We start from the raw sequence: 23067 nt of genomic DNA, 5'->3' as shown, positions 1-23067 counted from the left end.
AAATGTTAGGTGGCCGCGTAGCACCTAAACATATGCCCAATTTAACCCTCACAATTGGGCTCAGCTATGATTCCCCCTTGGTAAAATGGATCTAATTTGGGAGGCCATTCTTCATGTGTTGTCCAGGTTCAAGGGACTGGCCTTGTGTGATTGTATAGTTTCTAAGCTGATACTTCAGTGCAGTACTGAAGGAGTTTGTTTTTTAATCTATCGTACTTTACACAGTAATGCCGAAGAGTTAAAATCTCTGTGAAAGTTGTGGATTTTGTTCTGGAATATGTTAGTTCCAAACTGAAGACAAGTGGTCAGCGACTAGATCCTTATGGTGTCTTCTATTGAGCTGTATAGTGGAGCTATATTGGTAAGCTTTCCACCTTTGTAACTCCTTTGTAAATACATTTGTCATTGTCTAGTTGATACCATGGGGGGATATTCCACCATGATTCCTGTGCTGTCTCTCTCTTGTCAGTTCGTTCTTAAGGCAACATCGGCATCAGAACTAATGGATTTATGATGCCACTGTGGTTTTAGGAATTTTGTCTGTTGTTACACTGTCCCAAGATAAAAATGTTGAAAAAGAGCCCGTAGGGCAGGAAGCAATTACTTGTTTTAGAATTTTTTTCCCTTTTGCAGAAATGGAAGATCAGTCAAACCAAAATTCGTGTAATCTCCACATTTATATTCGTACTGTTTGGATGTCTGTTGTTTGTGGCTATCCCTGCTATCATATTTAAACATATAGAAGGTTGGACAGCTTTGGAGTCTATCTACTTTGTAGTGATCACCTTGACAACAATTGGATTTGGTGATTTTGTGGCAGGTAAGATTTTGCACATATTGTGATTATAAAATAAACTTACTTTATTTTGCGTAATTTGATGCTGGTATGTTGCACTCTCCACAAGATGTCTAAAGTGCGAGGCTTGAAATACCAACTCCCCATAAACATGATGTGATATTCTAAACACATATATATGCCATAATTTCAGGATACCTCAACCACCAAAAAATAGTTTGAAAAATTACAGCTGTTTCATTGTTCAATTGCTTGCTCAATTTTAGCATTACCATGCATTTCTAATTATTAAATACTTTACATTCATTTAATCAGTTTCTCGATATCTGTAGATCTCCACGAATGATATCCATCTCCTTGGAACATATTTTTTTTTCCCTCTATCTGGATGGGTGCTGGAAGAGCTGCTGTTATCTGTGACTGGGGTTACAACAGTAAAACTATAATTGATATACTTGCCCATTGATGGGGGTGGAGAAGGGGGAAATGGGGAGTGGAAGCATAATCTATCGTAGTCTAAACCCAATGCATGCTCCAAAAATTGGGCTGAAAAAGTCAGTACTGGTTCCAAGCTGACGTTTTGTTGGTAGGGTAGCAACATTTAAAAAAAACTTTAGGCTGTGAGCTCGCAAGGAATATTTTAAACCTGACAAATTGAGTAGATCTCCATTACCGACTTAGAAACATAAAAACATGTAAATTCTAGCACACAATGAGACCATTCGGCCACCTTCACTGGATTTAAGACCCTCCTGGAGGCTGCTTTTACACAATCCATTTTCTTGTTTTCTCCCCATCTGTTTCCCAAGATGGGCCATCATTTCCATTCTCTGTTGCATGGAAATCGAGTACTGCCTCAGTGTTGCAAACTGGACATGAATCTGACATTAAGCTGCCATTATTTTCAACATCCTTGGGCAGTTTAAGACTATGTCATCAGAAGGGCAATCCTGATGAAAATTAAAATCATAATTCTGGATCTTGCTTTTATATGTAGCCAAGCAAATTATTTTTAAGAAGGTCAGTACTGATTATCTACATAAATATTAAGCAAATTGAAGGTGGTTTAATATCCTTTTTCTTTTGAATGATTGGACTAGACCATTGATTTTTGTGAATAAAAGCAACTTAAGTATGGGATTATAAGAGAGACTAAGTGAAGTTTTCTGAAGGTTCGTTGTTTCTTTGCTATAAACATTTTTGGGGGATAAAATTCAACTTTGGCAAGGGCCCAAATGGAAGGCATCAGATAGGCCATCGGTTCCACACCCTGCCCGATTCAGTTTATTGGCCAGCATTAACCCTCAACCAACACCACCAAAACAGGATAACTGGTCATTTACTTCATTTCTGTATGCAAATTGACCGCTGTGTTTGCTTACAAGACATCAGTAATATCAAAATAGTTAATTGGCTATGAAGTACCTTGGGATGTTTAAAGGATGTGAAAAGTACTACATAAATGTAAATTCGTTTTTTTAATAAAAAATCATTAGATCACATTGTATATTGATAAATACAGTCTACTCCCATTAATTTGTTGTTTTATTTGAATCATCTGCTTATTCAAATTCTGTTTTTATTAAAATAGTTTAATTTTAACTCTTGATTTGAAGTACTGGATAACTCTGTTTTTTTCCATAAAAATTAATAGTAGACTGTACTCATTGCTATCAGGGAAACGTACACAAACTGGATCAATAAACAACCAGACATTGGAGCGCTATCTTCCATCTAATTGGAATATTAAAAGTTAAATATACATAGAAGAAAAAGCACCTATCCCTGTTTACGTCATTTGAGACATGAGATATCACGATGAAGAAATCTAGGACATTAATTGTACATATGCAAGTAATTTTATGTCACTGCAAATGTAAATATAGGAAATCTATAATAAAGGGAAATTAGATTGGCTAAGAGATTTTTTTTAAATAAACAAAAAACATAAAGGGAATATTAGTGGTAAGGATAATCACAATAAGGTTGGGGCTGCTAAGAGATGAAGGAGATAAGCTTGTAATGAAGAGTAAAGGAACGGCAGAAATATTAAGTACTCACTTAAATAAGAATCTAGTTTGGCCAGGATTTGACCCTGTGCAAGAAGCATCATGACTTCTAGTTGGAGGCTGTGGAGCAGATGGGTCCTGCCTGCACACATTATATCAAAACTGTGTGGCTGGGGCAGTTCTTAAGCATTCTCAGAATTCTGCCTATTACACTCTTATAAGACCTAATTGAAACTCTTTCCAGATGAAATCTAGCATGAGTTCTACTGAGGCCCTCGGAAAGGCCATGGAAATTTCCAGGATTGAGGTAATCAATTCTGGGCGGCATGGATTAACTTTATTTAAGAGACATGTGGTTCCCTTAGGAGCTGAAGAAATATTTACTATATTTTCTTCAGGTTGAGAAAGGCCCCAGGATCCGCCAGGGGAGTGGCTGTAGGCCACATCTCCTTCCAAAGGCAGATCGGGTGAGCATTCTTGCAGGCATAGGTTGCACACACCAACATGCTAATGACCACATCCCTGCAATTTGGGACTGGGCCAGTGCCCTTTGCCAAAAAGCAAAGGGTAGGGATGAATGCAAGTTTCTCAGACTGGAAAGATAAGGAGAATGGTTTCGCGAGGTGCCTGTTTTGAGCCAACTCTTAGTCACTATATACATAAATGATCTGGACAGGAATTGAGGGAACAATATTGGAATTTGTCGATGATACCAAATTGGAGCAATCATAAATTGTGTTGGTAATTACGAATAACTGCAAGAGGATATAGGTAGGCTAGGAGGATAGGCAAATAAGGGGAAGATGCAGTTCAATGTAGAAAAATGTTAAGGGCACAATTATGGATGGGAGTTCTACTCCACTGCACTTCTGTTGGAATAGTGGAAGCCACAGCATTTTGTCCCCTAGAATTTAGAGTTAAAGATAATAATAAGGAAATGTGGCTACATGAAAGAAGGGCAAGAAGCAAAGGGTAGGGATGAATGCAAGTTTCTCTGACTGGAAAGATAAGGAGAATGGTTTCGAGAGGGGCCTGTGTTGAGCCAACTCTTAGTCACTATATACATAAATGATCTGGACAGGAATTGAGGGAACAATATTGGAATTTGTCGATGATACCAAATTGGAGCAATCATAAATTGTGTTGGTAATTGCGAATGACTGCAAGAGGATATAGGTAGGCTAGGAGGATAGGCAAATAAGGGGAAGATGCAGTTCAATGTAGAAAAATGTTAAGTAATACATTTTGGAAGTTAGAATAGAGAAATGAAATAAACTTCAAATGGTAAAATCTTAAATAGGGTTGAGAAGCAGAGGGGCTTTGTTGTGAAGATTCAGGGGTCATTAAACATGCCTGCACAAGTAGATAAAGGCACCAAAAACTAAACTATTATTGTTTTTTTTAAATTAGAGGCAACTGGTGTAAAAGCATGGAGGTAATGTTAAAAGTGTACAAGAACCTGGTTTAGCTGCAGTTGGGGTATTGTGTACAGTTTTGGGCATCCTGTTATAGGAAAGATATAAAACAATGTAAATGGCTCAGTGTAGATTCACCAGGATGTTTCCAGGAATGAGGGGCTATAGTTCTGAAGTGAAACTTAAGCCTTTTTTCACAAGAGCTAAGGAGGTTGAGGGGTGACTTGATAGAGGTTTCAAGTAAATAGTGAGAGTCTAGTGAGATAATCATGATCATGAGAGAGACAAACTTCAGACAGTCACAAAAAGAATTCAAAGGGAGGTTGATTTTTTTTCATGGAAGGTGAAGACAAACAGCAGCAGAGACTAGATAGGCCAAATAATCTGTTTCTTTGCTGTGACATTTATGATTCTATGATGTTGATACAGGCTGATCTGGAAGGTAGGCATCTAGTTGAGTGCTGTATTTGTGGGATTTTCCATTGCTCTGTTGCTCGCACTCAATTGGATTCTGGTGTGAGTGATTGACGCAGTGTCAAATACAGCAGAATTATTTTCTATAGGTGTAATTAGTGGTTCATTATTATTTACTGCAAAGATAAACTGATCAACAAATGTTTTTTGTATCCTACATTAAGGCGAGCTCATCCATCGCTCCCATCCTTATCTTCAAACCTCTCCATGACCTTGCCCCACACTGTCTCTGCAACATCCTACAGTCTCATAACCCTTCATGTATTCTTTGGTCTTGTGATCTGGTGGTTCTTTATGCACCTCCTGCTCTCTTCAGAGTGGTGGCAGAGCCAAGAGCTGTTTTGGCCTAACTCACTGAAGCTTGTCTCAACCCTCAAATCTTCTCTTCTCTTTCCACAATTATTTTTTGTCTCAAACCCCATCTTATTAATCAGGCTTTCGGTCACCTTCCTTAACTCTTCCCCCTTGGCTCATCAGTTGCTCATTTATTTCTTTTAAATATTTTTCTCTCCCCCTTCTACAGTGCTTTAGAACATTTCCGACATTAAAAAGGTACGATATAAATTGTTCTTTTTTTTTTCCATTTTACTGAATGAAATTTGAATGGTTCTTTTGATCCCAAATTCAGAATCAATTGTTCCACAGTGAAACTCAGAGTAAGGCCACCAACTTCAGCAGTGTGATATTTGTTGTGTATGGAGAAAGAGTCAAACTGACAACTGTGAGCTCAAAGTCAAGTGAGACTGTAGTCCTTTATTGCAGGTCTCCAAAGTGCCTCTCCAACCTGTGAAGCCTCCTTAAATACCTGTGCTCCCAAGGGATTATAGGATCCCTTGAGACTCCAGGGGATGACCCTTCTGCTGGCTGTACAGAGTAAATACAAGTATACATATATAACAACACCCACCCCCTCCCCCCGGCCCCCGCAAAGTCAATAGTGTAACTATTTACAATGTGAGTCGATCTGGGACCCTTCTTGCCCTGGTTGATCGTCTCGGTGTGAAAGCTGGTGTTGTTGAATCATTTGTTGGGCCCTCGCTGGGCTGCTGTGCAGCTGGCCTTGCTGGGCTGTCTGGTGTGTTGGGCCCTGCTGGGCTGCTGTGGATGATGGGATCTGCTTCGTGATCAACCGTGGTGGCGGTTGCCACTGGTGTGTATGTTGGGGGATCAAAAAAGGTAGGGTCCAAGGATAATCCGTGAATCTGAGTTTGTTTTGGTCCAAGTGTTTCCCGTGAATGAGTCCATTTGAAAGTTTGACCCGAAACACCCTGCTCCCCTCTTTGGCCACGACAGTGCCGGGAAGCCACTTGGGACCTTGTCTATAATTTAATACAAACACAGGATCATTGATTTCGATCTCGCGTGACACATTTGCGCTATCATGGTATGCACTTTGTTGAAGCCGCCTGCTCTCTACCTGTTCATGTAGATCAGGGTGAACCAATGAGAGCCTTGTCTTAAGTGCTCTTTTCATGAGCAGTTCAGCAAGTGGGATCTCAGTGAGTGAGTGGGGTCTCGTGCGGTAGCTAAGCAGGACTCGGTTTAGGCGAGTCTGCAGTGAGCCTTCAGTTACCCTCTTCAAGCCTTGCTTGATGGTTTGCACTGCTCTCTCTGCCTGACCATTGGACACTGGTTTAAATGGGGCAGATGTGACATGTTTGATCCCGTTACGGGTCATGAATTCTTTGAACTCAGGACTGGCCCATTATCGCTCACCAGGACATTGGGTAGGCCGTGTGTGGCAAACATGGCCTGCAGGCTTTCAGTAGTGGCAGCAGATGTTCTAGCCGACATTATCTCACATTCAATCCACTTGGAGTACACGTCCACAACAATAAGGAACATTTTATCCAAGAACGGGCCTGCATAGTCGACTTGTACCCTAGACCACAGTTTGGAGGGCCAAGACCATAAACTTATCGGCAGCTCCCTGGGTACATTGCTTAACTGCGAGCATGTATTACATCTGTGAATGCAGGACTCTAATCCGCATCGATACCGGGCCACCATACGTGGGATCTGGCTATCGCTTTCATCATTACGATGCCTGGGTGGAGGTCATTGATGAAGGTGTCTCTGCCCTTCTTGGGGACCACTACTCGATTGCCCTTCAGAAGACAGTCTGCCTGTATAGATATTTCATCTTTGTGCCACTGAAACGGCTTAATCTCTTCCTGCATTTTCACTGGGACACTGGACCAGCTCCCGTGAAGCACACAGCTTTTGACTAGAGATAATAAGGGGTCCTGGCTTGTCCAGGTTTTGATCTGCCGGGCAGTGACGGGTGATTGCTCACTCTCAAATGCTTCCATAACCATGGCTAGATCTGCGGGCTGCGCCATTTCCATCCCCGTGGTGGGCAATGGCAGCCTACTGAGAGCATCGGTGCAGATTTCTGTGCCTGGCCTGTGGCAGATGGTGTAGTTGTATGCGAACAATGTGAGCGCCCATCTCTGGATGCAGGCCGATGAACTGGTATTTATCCCTTTACTCTCAGAGAACAGGGATATAAGTGGCTTATGGTCAGTTTCCAATTCGAATTTTAGCCCAAACAGATATTGATGCATTTTCTTTACCCCATAGACACACGCTAACGCTTCTTTCTCAATCATGCTGTAGGCTCTCTCAGCCTTAGACAGACTCCTGGATGCATAAGCAACCGGTTGCAGTTTCCCGAAATCATTAGCTTGTTGCAATACACACCCGACGCATATGACAACGCATCACATGTTAGTACCAAACGCTTACAAGGATCATACAACACAAGCAATTTGTTTGAGCATAACAATTTTCTCGCTTTTACAAAGGCATTTTCTTGGCTTTTGCCCCAAACCCATTCGTCCCCTTTTCGTAGTAAGACATGCAGTGGTTCTAACAGTGTGCTGAGACCCGGTAAGAAGTTATCAAAGTAGTTCAGGAGTCCCAGAGACGACCGTAGTTCCGTCACGTTCTGTGGCCTCGGTGCGTTTTCGATTGCCTCCGTCTTCACGTTGGTGGGCCTGATGCCGTCCGCCGCAATCCTCCTTCCCAGGAACTCCACTTGAGGCACGAGGGAAACGCACTTCGAGCATTTTAACCTGAGCCCCACGCGGTTGAGTCGACTAAGAACCACCTCCAGGTTCTGCAGGTGCTCGAATGTGTTCTGACCTGTGACCAAGATGTAGTCCTGGAAGACCACGGTGTGCGGGACCGACTTCAGTAAGCTTTCTATGTGTCTCTGGAATATCACCGCCGCCGATCGGATTCCAAATGGGCACCTGTTCTAAACAAAAAGACCTTTGTGCGTGTTGATGCAGTTCAGGGCCTTCGATAATTCCTCCAGTTCCTGTGTCAGATCCAGCTTCATGAAAGTCTTTCCTCCCGCCAGCGTTGCAAAGAGGTCGTCAGCCTTTGGTAGTGGGTATTGGTCCTGCAGGGAGAAACGATTGATAGTTACTTTGTAATCGCCACAGATTCTGACGGTGCCATCTCCCTTGAGGACTGGAATGATAGGACTGGCCCACTCATTGAACTCGATCGGGGAAATGATGCCTTCTCTTTGCAGCCGGTCTAGTTCGATCTCTACCCTTTCTCTCATCATGTACGGTACTGCTCTCGCCTAGTGATGGATGGGTCGCGCCCCCCGGAATTAGGTGGATCTGCACTTTTGCTCTTCGGAATTTCCCGATGCCTGGTTCGAACAGCGAAGGAAATTTGTTTAAGACCTGGGCACATGAAGTGTCGTCAGCGGGCGATAGCGCTCAGACGTCGTCCCAGTTCCAGTGTATCTTTCCCAGCCAGCTCCTGCCGAACAGCGTGGGACCATCGCCCGGTACCACCCAGAGTGGTAGCCCGGTACCACCCAGAGTGGGACCTCATAGAAACGTTTAAAATTCTGACGGGTTTAGACAGGTTAGATGCAGGAAGAATGTTCCCAATGTTGGGGAAGTCCAGAACCAGGGGTCACAGTCTAAGGATAAGGGGTAAGCCATTTAGGACTGAGATGAGGAGAAACTTCTTCATGCAGAGAGTGGTGAACCTGTGGAATTCTCTACAACAGAAAGTTGTTGAGGCCAATTCACTAAATATATTCAAAAGGGAGTTAGATGAAGTCCTTACGACTAGGGGGATCAAGGGGTATGGTGAGAAAGCAGGAAGTGGGTACTGAAGTTGCATGTTCAGCCATGAACTCATTGAATGGCAGTGCAGGCTCGAAGGGCCGAATGGCCTACTCCTGCACCTATTTTCTATGTTTCTATGTTTCTATGTTTGTGCACCGCTCCATCGTAGGAGACCTTTACGGTAGCACTACCGATTACAGGAATCAGTTATTTGTGTAAGTTCTTAGTTTCATGCAAACTGGAGTTAAGACTGGCCTTGAGGCCTTGTTGCACCACAACCTTTTGAAAGTCTTTTTGCCCATGATGGACTGGCTCGCGCCTGTGTCCAGCTCCATTGACACCGGGAGTCCATTTAGTTCAACATTCAGCATTATCGAGGGATAATTCGTGGTGAATGTGTGCGCCCCATATACCTCTGCCTCCTCTATCTGAGGCTCTGGTTCATCATGATCCTCCGTGGATCTGTTCCTCCTCTGCAATATGGTGGTTTGCAGGTTTAACAGGCTTTGCAGCTCACCTGCACACTCATTGGAGGTGTCCCATTGTTACACAGCCCTTGCAAACGTACTCTTTGAATCAGCATGAATGGAAGTGATGCAAGGTTTTAATGACCTTGCATTCATCACCCTTGATGGTGGACTCTGAGACATCTGCGGCCGTGTAGCTGCAGATGTGTGTGATGCCCTGTACGTTACAATTTGAAAACAACATCACTTTGTTCACAGTACTTGTCGCAGAACTTGTGTGCTGAGAGATTTGCTTTGTACTGTCGCTGGTGGCAATGAACGACTGGGCTATCGCTATGGCCTTACTCAATGTTGGTGTCTCTATAGTCAAAAGTTTGTGAAGTATGGTTTCGTGACCAATGCCAAGTACGAAAAAGTCTCTGAGCATGTGCTCCAAATGTCCTTCAAATTCGCAATGTCCTGCAAGGCGTCTGAGCTCGGCGACATAACTTGCCACTTCCTGGCCTTCAGATCTTTTGTCGGTGTAGAACCGATACCTCGCCATCAGAACGCTTTCCTTCAGGTTTAAATGCTCTCAGACCAGTGTGCACAAATCATCATACGATTTCTCCGTGGGTTTCGCTGGAGTGAGCAGATTCTTCATGAGGCCATATGTGGGTGCCCCACAGACGGTGAGGAGGAGCGCCCTTCATTTGGCAGCGCTCTCTTCCTCATCTAGCTCGTTGGCCACGAAATATTAATTGAGTCGCTTCACAAAAGTTCCCCAATCATCTCCCTCCGAGAATTTCTCCTGGATGCCCACTGTTTTCTGTGTCTTTGGGTTCGCTATCTGTATCTCGTTGTGTATGGAGAAAGAGTCAGACTGACAACTGTGAACTCAAAGTAAAGTGAGACCTTAGACCTTTATTGCAGGTCTCTAGAGTGTCTCTCCAACCTGTGAAGCCTCCTTAAATACCTGTGCTCTCAAGGGATTATAGGATCCCTTGGGACTCTAGGGGATGCGCCCTCTGGTGGCTGTACAGAGTAAATACAAGCATACATATATAACAATATTCTTTATGACCTCTCTGAGACAGGCAATCAATTTAGTACCAATTAGTATCAAATTTTGTTGTGGACTATGCACATTAGGTACTGAGTTTACAGTTTCCAATCATATTTCACTCAGGTCTCTTAAGGTAGACCATTATTTAAAACCTTTTGAGGTCACGACAGTGCTACAATTATCCTCATGCCTGCACCCAATGTGCCAGTCTAATTGTCTTAATTTTAATAAGGCAACCTTTAACAGTTAACCTCACATTAGCATTGCTTTATGCCAGCTGCAGTATATATGGGCCAGTAGAGTGTGCAACTTTTACTTACTAAAAAAAATTAAAGCTGGTTTCTGCCCTATTATTCTGTTGCATTAAGAAAAAAAACTGTGGGCTATAGTTTATCTGAACTTGATTAACTTTTAGTATTCTTTTAATGATGTTTAGGAGAGAGTCGTGATAAAGAATATTTAGACTGGTACAAACCTGCTGTATGGTTCTGGATCCTAGTAGGACTTGCTTACTTTGCTGCTATTCTGAGTATGATTGGAGACTGGCTTCGTGTCATATCAAGGAAAACAAAGGAAGAGGTATGTTGCTCTTAACTGTGTACATTATTCCTTTAATACAACACCATTTTTATGTCAGAACTAAAAACTTAAATTACAGTAGAACCTTGTAAGTTGACTATCCCTCTAATTCAATGTTCTTTTCAAGTCAATTGCTTTCTTTCAAGTCCTGATCCAAAAGCAACATTAAGTACTCTATATATGTTCTGTTCAATTAATTTGACCATTTTTTTATCCAGGAAATTGATTTTTTTTAAGTCTGAAGCCACATTTGTAAAGTATCTAAATACATTTTACATTGGCATTTCTGTAGTTCAAATGTTGGTATTGTGACATATGGGTGCCAGTGGCCTGGGTTTATGCTGCTAAATTATGTTTCTACATTACAACACTTCAAAAGTACTTCATTGGCTGTAAAGTTCTTTGGAACATCCTGAGGTCTTGAAAGGCTCTATATAAATACAAGTCTTCCTTTCTTTCTTTAAAACTGGTTCTTTTATCACAAGAGCAGCATAGTAAACACAGGAAAATTTATAAAAGTGTCTTTAGTCAACTGTCTTGTTTCCACTTGTGGGGGAATCCAGAACAAGGGACTATAAAGATAAGCTAGCCATTAATAGAGCCAATAAAAAAGTTTTATACAGAGAGTGGTGAGAACATGGAATTTGCTGCCACATGTAGTGGTTGAAGCATTTAAAGTGAGGCCGAGTGCAGACTTGAGAGAGAAGGTAATAAAGGGATACAGGTAGAGCTGGAGAGATAATTAGAGTGAGAGGAGGCTCATCTGGAGTATAAATACTAGCATAGATTGGTTGGACTGAATGGCCTGTTTCTGCACTGTAGATTCTATGTAAATCTAGGCAATTCTGTTACCTTCTGTGTGATGTATTTGCAGCCATACATTGTCCCATGTAATTACATGTAATAGCCAAGAGATGGGGAAAGTCCGGGAGGCACACATTACTGCACCTCGTGCTGCCTCCCTATATAAAGCAGGCTTCCCCTGCAGTGCTCACTTTTGGAGTTTACAATAAACCTAAAGGTCACAAGGTTCCAGCATGGGCTGCGTGTGATTTATGATGTTGATAAGCATACGTATCAACTTGTGACAAGAATAGGATACTAATACACAGCTATGGCCACCATTGACTACATTAAGCGATATTGCGTCGGGGAAGACTGGGATGACTTCATTGACCGGCTGGATCAATGGTTTGTCACGAAAGACTTAGAGGGAGCCGTGAATGCCAGCAAACGCAGGGTTGTCCTCCTCACGGTCTGCGGATCACGGACATACGCACTGATCAAGGACCTACTCACCCCGACGAAACCCGCTGGGAAAAATTACGAAGAACTGTGCGAGCTAGTTCGAAATCACCTAAAGTTGAAACGCAGTGTGCTCATGGCGAGGTACCGTTTCTACACCCACCGGCGCAGCATACATCGCTGAGCTAAGGCATCTTGCTGGGCAATGCAAATTCAGGACAGTTCTTGAAGACATGTTAAGAGACTTCTTTGTTTTGGGAATCGGACACGAAGAGATTTTCCGCAAATTGCTAGAGGAGGAAGACTTGGACCTAGCCAAAGCCACCCTAATTGCTCAGGCATAAATGGCCAGAGAGGAAGAAATAAAGCTACTCTACTCACAACTTCGGAATCACCCGGGGCCAAACACCATGAATAAGCTACATTCGTTGGCAGACAGGAGAAGTGCCCCCAGCTGGGCTAATGCGACCTCTGCTCGACCTGAGATGACTCACTCAGCACAACAATGGACTAATGCGAAGAGATCAGTACCTGTGAATGCAAGTCAATCAGCAAGCTGTTGGCACTATGGAAGGGCTCAACGTGCAAACCAGTGCAGGTTCAAACAATATGTCTGCAAGAATTGCTCAATGATGGGGCACCTCCAACGAATGTGTAAACGTGCTACAACGCGATACGTAGCAGAGGATGGGAGGTCAAGTGTAGATCCTGAGGATCGCGCAGAGATGACCGAGGGGGAAGAGGTACATGGGGTGCATGTGCATGACGTGCACACCTTTACCAACAAGAATCCACCGATTGTGATGAACATTAAACTGAATGGCATACCAGTACCGATGGAACTGGGCACGGGTGCAAGCCAATCGATCATGAGCTAGAAGGCCTTCGAGAAGTTATGGGCAAACAAGGCACACAGGCCCAAGCTGAGCCCGATCGACGCGAAGCTGCGCACCTACACTAAAGAGATTATCCCGGTCCTCAGAAGTACAATGGTTCAGGTGCTGTATGATGGTTCTGTGCATATATTGCCACTATGGATTGTTCCCGGTAACGGGCCCACGCTGCTTGGCAGGAGCTGGCTAAGGAATTTTAACTGGAAATGGGGCGATGTAAAAGCATTATCATCGGTGGAGAAAGCCACGAGTGCGCAGGTCTTAGATAAGTTTCCGTCACTGTTCCAGCCTGGCATCGACAGCTTCACAGGGGCCAAGATGACAATTCACCTCAGCCCAGACGTGAGACCCATTCACCACAAGGCCAGAGGTGCCTTACATGATGCGGGGGAAAGTAGAAGTTGAGCTAGATCGGCTTCAGCGTGAAGGCATCATATCGCCAATGGAATTTAATGACTGGGCCAGTCCCATTGGCCCCGTTCTTAAAAGTGATGGGACAATTAGAATCTGTGGAGATTATAAAGTAACCATAAACTGAGTATCGTTACAGAACCAGTACCCGCTACCTGTCGGGCGGAAAGCTGTTTTTGAAATTGAACCTCACCTCGGCGTACATGACTCAGGAGCTAGCGGACTCGTCCAAGAAGCTGACGTGCATAAACACACACAAGGGGCTGTTCATATACAACCGATGCCCCTTCTGGATCCGTTCAGCGGCTGCGATCTTCCAATGAAAGATGGAGAGCCTGCTGAAATCTGTTCTGGGAACGGTCGTCTTCCAAGATGACATTTTGATCACCGGACACAACACCAATGAACACCTCCATAACCTGGAAGAGGTGCTACACCGACTAAATCGAGTAGGTCTAAGGTTAAAATGAACCAACTGTGTCTTCTTGGCACCAGAGGTGGAATTCCTGGGAAGGAGAATTGCAGCAGATAGCATCAGACCCTCAGACTCCAAGACGGAGGCGATCCAGAAGGCCCCGAGACCAAGCAAAACGACAGAGCTGCGCTCGTTCCTAGGTTCAGCATGGTTGAAAAGGAGGCCCTAGCTTGTGTGTATGCTGTAAAAAAGATGCACCTATTTGGCCGGCGGTTCGAACTAGAAACCGACCACAAGCCGCTCATGTCGTTATTCTCTGAGAGCAAAGGCATCAATACTAATGCCTCAGCTCGTATTCAGAGGTGGGCATTAACGCTGTCTGCTTACGACTACACGATCCACTACAGACCAGGCACCAATAACTGCACAGATGCGCTCAGCCGACTCCCGCTTGTCACCACCGAGGGTGAAGCGGAGCAGCCCGCGGAACTGGTCATGGCCATGGAAGCCTTTGAGGGCGAAGGGTCACCCGCCACGGCCGCCAGATAAGAATCTGGACCAGCCAAGACCCACTGCTGTCCTAGGTGAAAAACTGTATATTAAGTGGAATCTGGGCAACCAAGTATGGAGAGATGCACGGCGATTTTAAGCCCTTTCACCGGCAAGGATGAGCTATCCGTCCAGGCCGACTGCATTTTGTGGGGAAATTGCATAGTCCTGCCCAAGAAGGACAGAGATTTATACGTCAAGGATCCCCATAGCACACACCCCGGCATCATAATGATGAAAGCCATTGCGAGATCGCATGTGTGGTGGCCTGGCATCGACGCAGACTTAGAGTCGTGCATACGCCGGTACAACACGTGCGCGCAACTCAGCAATGCACCCAGGGAAGCCCCCCTGAGCCTGTGGTCCTGGCCCTCCAAACCCTGGTCCCACATCCACATAGATTACCCGGGTCCCTTTCCAGGAAAAATGTTCCTGGTTGTAATTGATGCTTATTCGAAATGGATCGCATGTGTTATAATGTCGTCCAGCACATCTACCGCCATAATAGATAGCCTTTGGGCAATGATTGCCACCCATGGCCTGCCCGACGTCCTTGTTAGTGATAATGGACCATGCTTTACGAGTTCCGAATTTCGCAAATTTATGTGCTGTAACGGCATAAAGCATGTCAGATCGGTCCCGTTCAAACCAGCCTCCAATGGCCAAGCTGAACAGGCAGTACAGATCATAAAGTAACACATGTAGCGAGCGATGGAAAACCCCTTGCAGACCAGTCTGTCTCGTGTGCTGCTTGCATATCGGACGAGGCCCCACTCACTCACAGGGGTTCCGCCCTCCGAACTCCTCATGAAGAGGACCCTCAAAACAAGGTTGTCCCTCGTGCACCCGGTTTTAAGTGAGATTGTCGAAAACCGGCGTCTTAAGCAATGTACATATCATGACCGCAACTCTGTAACGCGTTGTTTCAATGTCGATGACCCTGTTTTCGTGCTGAACATTGGGACGGGCCCCTAGTGGCTCGCAGGCACTGTCGTAGGTAAAGAGGGGAGTAGGATATTCGTGGCAAGACTCACTAATGGGCAAACCTGCAAGAAGCACATCGATCAAACCAAATTGAGGTTCACCGATGATCCAGAACCGCTGGATGACTAAAGTGACATTGACTTCCAACCACAAGCAACAGAACCGGCGGTTCACCAAGAGAAAGAACCCATCGCACCGGACAGTCCGACCAGAACCGCAGCATCGCAAGGCAGCGACACTCCGGTCAGGCCGCCTACATCCAGCGTACAACTCAGACGCTCAGCCAGAGAGCATAGACCCCCGGTCAGGCTTGACCTGTAAACCGCATTTAAGACTTGGGGGGAAGTGTTGTGATGTATTTGCAGCCATACTCTGTACCATGTTTTGTACCATGTAATTACATGTAATAGCCAACAGATGGGGAAAGCCCGGGAGGCACACATTATTGCACCTCGTGCTGCCTCCCTATTTAAAGCAGGCTCCCCCTGCAGTGCTCACTTTTGGAGTTTACAATAAACCTAAAGATCACAAGGTGATTGAGCACCAGCATGGGCCACGTGTGATTTATTATGGTGATAAGCATACATATCATTCTGGAATTTATCAGTTGTGGCTCAGTGGGTAGCACACTTGCCTCTGAGTCAGAAGGTTGTGGGTTCAAATTCCACTCCAAGAACTTGAGCACATGAATCTAGGCTGACAGTCCAGTACAGTGCTGAGGGAGATGCCGTCTTTCGGGTGAGATGTTAAACCGAAGCCCCGTCTGCCCTCTCAGGTAGACATAAAAGAGCCTATGGCATTATTTCAAAGAACAGGGGAGTTATCCCTGGTGTCCTAGCCAATATTATCCCCAATCAACATAAAAAAAAACAGAATATCTAGTCATTATCACATTGCTGTTTGTTGGAGTTGCTGTGTACAAATTGGCTGCCAGGCTTCCCACATTACAACAGTCACTACACTCCAAAAGTAATTCATTGACTGTAAAGTGCTTTGAGATGTCCAGTGGTCATGAAAAGCGCTATATAAATGTAAATCTTTCTTTTTGTCTTGTTCTCTTAATTATATTTCATGAAAAACTTATGCTGCAAATCTATATGACCCCTTTGAACACTTGTTAATTGAGCCCAGCCTTCCATTGTTCTGCTGACATCTATGGATTGACTTATTAATGTGAACAAGCAGAACAGACCAGCTGTTAATAGAATCTTTGCATATCTTCTGGGTAATTTAATTTTATAGCAATGGAATTCATGACAGGCACTCCATTCTCTCTCCATCAGGCTTATTTCTATGGTGTTCCTCTGCTGGGGTCTGAGAGTCAGAGGACAGTGAGCACCTTAGAAAAAAAAACAAGCTGGCATTTCCACGAATGGGGGTGAAAGGAATGACATATTTAAAATGTATATAACATCTGGAGTGCAATGTTCCATCTAGCTTGATGGTGGTGGAGGAATGAGGGTTATGAGGTTAGTGGTGGTATACAATTCTGCTGCTGCTGATAGCCCACAGCACCTCATGGCTACCCTATTCTGAGTTGCTAGATCTGTTCTTCATCTATCCCACTCAGCCACATGATGTGATGGAGGAAGTCCTCAGTGTGATGGAACTTGTTCTCCGAGAGGAAAGTCGCTGCCCCCCAGCCCCAGACTCCCTTCTCCCTACCTCTCCTTCCCGCTTTTGCCCTCATTTTCGCCCGTCAGCCCGAAACACACTTCAGGTTACAGTTGACAAACTCACAGGGATTCAGTGGTTTCAAAAATCTAAATACATGTCTAAGTTCAGTTTTCAATACTTTAGGTAATGTGACCCTGCCTCTGCCCCTTGTCAGCAAAATTCCGCAAAATTACACCGATTGCTTTCTGACAAGACCAGGCTTTTTTTAATTGCAACTTTTCTTCAGGTACACTGTACAACCATATAATGGCCCAGATTTTCCTCTCAGCGGCGAAGGAAAGGCTTTCACCATTCACCTCACGTACATTTCATGGGTTTGTCAGCAGACTTCGGGGCCGAAATTCACCCCCGCCGGAAACGGGTAGCACCTACTGCTTTTGTGTTTGCGGCAGCCTCTCCTGCGAAATTCAGCTCGTCAGTTTTTTTTGAGTGGGGCAGAAGTTGGTCATAATGGGGAAGAAAGTGGGGGCGGGAACAGAGGTACTGTCATAATGGGGGCGGAAGTGGAGGCCAGACAGAGTCTCCGCCGCTGTCAGTCATCAGCGCTGGCGCGTCACAACATCTCTCCCCTTCAGTTAAAGGGGAGAGCCGCTGTGAGTTCTGCAGCTTTTTAAGTTCGGTCCACTGGGCCATCAGGGAGGGTTTCAGCCGGGCCAGTGACCGCTGGAAAAACCACTGAGGAGAATTTTGCGAGCGGTGGCTATTCAACTCGCATGGCCGCTGCTTTCCAGTGGTAACTGGTCTTATCGGGAGGCTCAATTTCGACCCCTTCCAGTCATCCGGCATCTGTTTCAATGTGGCGCCCTCTACAGGGAATCTGTGGCACCTGTGAATAGGGATGGCAAAAGCGAGCCTCTTCAATCAGATTGAAGAATCCTCACTGAGCCAAACCAGAACGTAAAGAACAGGAAATATAAATTACATTGAAATCATGTACAGGAAGCAAAATAAAGATTGGTAAATACATATGGGATTAAGGGAGAGAGATAAAAGAGACAGACAGAAAAATGTAAAACAAACATTTAATTTTCATTTTTGTTAAATCTCCAACATTAATTTTCCTCTGAGGGAATAAGATTCCACATGTGTAAAATTATTTTTTCAGGGCCAGAGAAGTTGTTCAGCAGTAATTACGTCATTAAAAACTCACTCCTAAATCTACCAGCCCTAACTTTTTCAGTCGTGTTTAGTGCGGAACTAGTGAATAAGTATCACAAGTTCACGTCATTACAGTGATTTCAGAGTCTATCAGTGAAGACTGGAAAAGCACATCCTGTGGAGGAGCAGGGTATCTCTGACAGCAACTTATGGATTTCCGCGTTTAACTGTACACGTTACTGTTAGATTTACCTCGCCGTTACTATTATAGCAAAATTCGGGTCATTAACTTGATGTCCTACATTAATACTCTAACCCTCCTAAGTAGTACAGTAATTGCATGTGGTACTTCGTTATGTTTGCCTTTGGTTTGATTATGATGGATAGCCCTTTTCTTGCTCTTTCTAGTATATCTCTGCAATTTTCTTTAGTCATACAAAATTCTGCATGTCTTCCTGACATTGTATCTGAGTTAGAAGGCGGTTTTGTTGATTTGCCCATCTGCTGCTAAGCAGGAATAAGGATAAGAGTTGGAGAATTCACATTTGGTCAGTCTCAGTGAGGGATCAGTCTCTTTAAACATTATGCTAAATGTTGGCTTGAATTGGTTGCAGATTAGCAACTCACTAATTGACAATCTGAACTATTTATTTGAACATTTGGGCTGAAATATAAACTAGAATGCTAAAGTCTGATTTTATTTAAATCCAGTACATATTTCTTTTTTATATACTGAGATTGAGAAATGCGTAAGATGAGTAAATTATTTACACAACTTTCTAACATTCAAATAGCACACAAAAAATGTTCATAAGTTGCTCCATGAATTTTGGGGTCCAGTCTGCCAAAGTGTTTTTTCAATTAAAATTATTTTCAGTCAGTTCTTAAGGGCATTTCCACAGCAAATCATAGAAATTGCAGAACACGAGGAGGCAATTCCGCCCATGATACCGCCAGTGCAAACTCTTCAACTTCCCATTTCCCGACTCTTTCACCATATCCTTTTGAATTCTTTCTTTTTCAAATACTTATCTAATTCCTATTATATGATATAGCTTCAGCCTCAATAGTCACTTATGGCAAAACATTCCATATTCCAGTATTTCTTTGTATGAGAACATTTCTTCTCATCTCATATATAAATATATTGTGTGTGGAAATTAAAATATATTATGGGAGTGTATTTTGTTTTTATTTTTAGGTTGGGGAGATGAGAGCTCATGCTGCTGAATGGACAGCCAATGTCACAGCAGATTTGAAAGAGACTCGCAGAAGGCTGAGTGTGGAAATTTATGACAAGTTCCAAAGAGCTGCATCCATCAAAAGGAAACTGTCCTCAGAAATGGGAGGGCAGCAAATGCAAGAGTTAACTCCAGGCAAAAGAACATTGTCAGTCAATCTAACTGATGAAAAAGATACTCTGCCAACTTTGTCAAAAAATGGTGGTCTTTATCTTAATGGCATAAGTTCTCAATATGCTAGTGGAGAGATCTCAGTTATTGACGACATCAAGTAGCACGCATGAACAATATTAAACAAATGAATAGTCTTCAAAGCCAAAAAAAACTTTTCTTTCGAAGAGCGAAAGACAATTTCCTTCAGAGAAACCATCACCAGAAAAAAATCTTTGTTAAAATCAAAAGGTCGCAAGATAATGGTGCTGTGAAAGAATGCAGTTTGGAGTTCATTCACTTCAATTTATATTTGATCTGATTACAATATTGATCTGTAATATTGCTTTATACCTACAGAAATTCTAACCAGTGCCTTAACTTTTGGCAGATGCAGAACCTGACATTTATGTCCTTTGCATGTCTGTATGGGTGTTTTGGTTTATTGTATATTTCTACCCAAGGCTTGGAGGTAGATTGTAGAGGAGGTATCTGTAGATCCCAGGTTGAAGCTGAACTCAAAGAACATCAAAATAGCACTCATAGCCCTAGCTTAGGTACACTGCAGTTACAAGAGTTGCAAAACATTCTTTGATAAACATACTTTATATAAATGTCCTTTCAGAATGGTATCTTGCATTTGCAAGGCAGTTTTCAGCAAGCAAAGATGTTTACTGAGAAATCAAGAACAAAGTCTGGGACTTGCAAGATTTAATTTAAAATGGCTTAAATGCGAGTACTGTTAAAAGATATATTAGAAAAGGAATTGAAACATGTTGCATCGTTTTACTATATTTCAGCATTTTAAACACATGTATATTATAACAATTTTTTATTTACTGATCATTAGCAATTAAATCAAAATTCTTCAACTGTTTAACATACCACACAAAATCAAACCTGCTTGTATCTTTTGCTGGTTGTTTTATACCTCAAGGTATCATTTTAACAGACCCCCCATGTATTGTATATTTGGCAAAGGTAATTATTAGCTACAGATGTGAAACATTTTCTGAAATTTATTTTGCAAACACTAGACACAGAAAAGCTTGTAATTGAGTTTATTTCTCTCATTCTCTGTATAAATTGTAGAAGTGAATCATTTAACATCTATTTTATTTTAGACAGAGTAGCACTTTTCAACAATGCTCTTATACCCTTCACGGGGGGAAGGTTCCCTGTGTGCGCAATGTGTTGTTTATAAACAGATTTATAATTTTGTTACACATTGCGCACAGAGAAAAACTTTCACAAATAGATTCAAGTCCAGCAAAATATAGGGAGAGGAAGGGAATTTCTTGGTCTAGGAGCTGGCAATATTAAATTGCTTTCTGACTGGGTAATTTTAACCTCCAAAAACGGGTAGATTTGAGCGGGGTGACAAGTAGAAATCTCAAAGCTGACTCCAACCTGACCCCTAACTCCCTTAAATCCACTTTTAACATAGACAGGTCATGGGGCGTGTGTCCAATCCATTCTCAGGTGGTGGGTTGTAGGGCGGGCGGCCAATCCGCTCTCAGGAGGCGGGTCGTACAGTAAAATCTTTTAACAGGGCTGCATTGTAACATGCTTTTTAGCTTTTATCCATTTCGGCTGGGTTTCCCGGGCCTTGGGAAGCATGGCAGGTAAAAAGAGGCGAGGAGGGCCAACTCCATGAGGTAAGTGTATTTACAGCATAGCTTTTGGGCCAGGAGGAGCAGGAGTGTTTCCTCTCAGCTCAACAAGCTTACTTGCTTGCCTCCCCATGATCGGCCAACCTACCCCCACCTCTACGATCTCCAACTTCACCGATCCCCCTGATCACTGACCCTCACGATCTCTGATTCCCCACGCTTAAATTTCCGATCGCCCCCCAACTCCCCCGCTATTTCCCCCTGAACCCCCGGCCACTATCTCTCCCCACCAGCCACAATCTCTTCTCCCCACAACCATGATCTCTCCCCCCCCTCCCCGCCACCTGCCCTTACCAACCACGATCTCTCCCCTCTCCGTGATCTCTCCTTCCTTGTTTTCTGCGTCTTGTCTGTGGCCTTGTGTCACAGGTTTCTCTCCTGACAGCCAGGTAACCTGTCAATCAGTCTGGCTATTGGGCCGGTAACCTGGAGAAAATTCTTTAAATATATCCTGCTGTTAATTTCAGCAGTACGTGTGGAAAACCTGTACTTCCAGGTTTCTCGTCCAGAACTTCTCCCCGCTCACTTCCCATAAATATCGGGGCCTAGAAGTCTGTTCGGTACTCTCTGTTATAGTATAATCTAGCGTGTCTAATTTCAGAAATATGACATTACAATGTACAGCAGCAAAGCTATTTGTACAGCACAAGTTTAGTGTTGATGCAAAGCCAAAGTTAATTCACAACAATGCTAAAGTTGCACTGTAAGTGAACCATAGTTTACATTCCTTCAAGTTATTGTTGCTTTCAGAAGTGCTTAGAATAGAAATTGTAAATATAATTAAGGAAAGAAAGATTTTCATTTCATTACCTCAGAATGCCCCAAAGCGCTTTACAGCCAATGAAGTACTTTTTAAAGTGTAGTCGCTGTTGTAATGTAGGAAATGCGGCAGCCAATTGGCACACAGCAAGCTCCCACAAACATCAATGTGATAATGACCAGATAATCTGTTTTAGTGATGTTGATTGAAGGATAAATATTAGTCAAGACACCGGGGATAACTCCCCTGCCTTCTATGAAATAGTGCCATGGGATCTTTTATGTGCACCTGAGAGGACAGATGGGGCCTCAGTTTAACATCTCATCTGAAAGACGGCACCTCTGATAGTGCAACACTCCCTCAGTATTGCACTGGAGTGTCAGCCTAAATTATGTGCTCAAGTCTCTGGAGTGGCACTTGAACCCACAACATTCTGACTCACAGGTGAGACTGCTATCCACTGAAACACACCACAATTTTAAGCTACAATAACTAACAGGTTGTTTTTGTTCTGCAAATCATGACCTAGCACTAGTTTTTCTATCTCCCTCTAATTTAATATTTGTCTCAGATCAGGAATAGTTAAATAAACCAGCTTATGATGTTTTTTGTGACCAGTCCAAACCTTTAATATTCAGACCCTGAACCACAGTGCAGTAAAATTCCAATTCCTTCGCCCATCTCCGAGTAAGTGGAAGGAAATCATCTTTCTCTCCTTCATGGCTTTTGAAGATCAAAAATAAAATACATTTTAGAAATCTGAATCGAATTTCAAGTGTTGTGAGTATGCAGCACAGCATTGGTGTATACGTGGAACATGAAGGGAGGTTGGCTCTACTTAGTTCTCAATCGCTTGAATTATGAATATTCTGGACAAAGTAGTAAATACAAGTATAATCATAAGTCATCAGTTTACAACTGAAGAAAGAATAGTGGAAATTGATAGCAACTGTTCAATATTTAACAAATGCACTCTTATACTGACTTTGCAATGCATATCATGTTAAGATCTAAATGCTTCATACAGACAAATTGTGAAAAACAAATGATAGATCCCTGAGGTCTAAAAATGTAACAGCATTAGAT

At 43.2% G+C, this 23067-nt stretch overlaps 1 protein-coding gene across 2 annotated transcripts in view; it reads left to right on the top strand.

The window, feature by feature from the left end:
* Positions 1-19673, top strand: part of LOC139272632 (potassium channel subfamily K member 2-like) — a 246975-nt gene extending 227302 nt beyond the window's left edge. Inside the window, exons 4-7 of one of the 2 annotated variants that reach the window (XM_070888709.1) lie at positions 634-839; positions 7595-7613; positions 10748-10885; positions 19359-19673. In XM_070888709.1, the coding sequence (XP_070744810.1) occupies positions 634-839; positions 7595-7613; positions 10748-10885; positions 19359-19673 (678 nt within the window). Of the gene's footprint in view, positions 1-633; positions 840-7594; positions 7614-10742; positions 10886-19358 lie in introns of both variants that reach the window. The other variant, XM_070888710.1, reaches the window with a different exon arrangement.
* The last annotated feature ends 3394 nt before the right edge of the window (positions 19674-23067 follow it).

Source organism: Pristiophorus japonicus, chromosome 9 (assembly GCF_044704955.1).
Source record: "Pristiophorus japonicus isolate sPriJap1 chromosome 9, sPriJap1.hap1, whole genome shotgun sequence".
In the NCBI taxonomy this organism is placed as follows: domain Eukaryota; kingdom Metazoa; phylum Chordata; class Chondrichthyes; family Pristiophoridae; genus Pristiophorus; species Pristiophorus japonicus.
The sequence above is the reverse complement of the archived record's forward strand: the minus strand, read 5'-3'. Positions and strand labels throughout refer to the sequence as shown.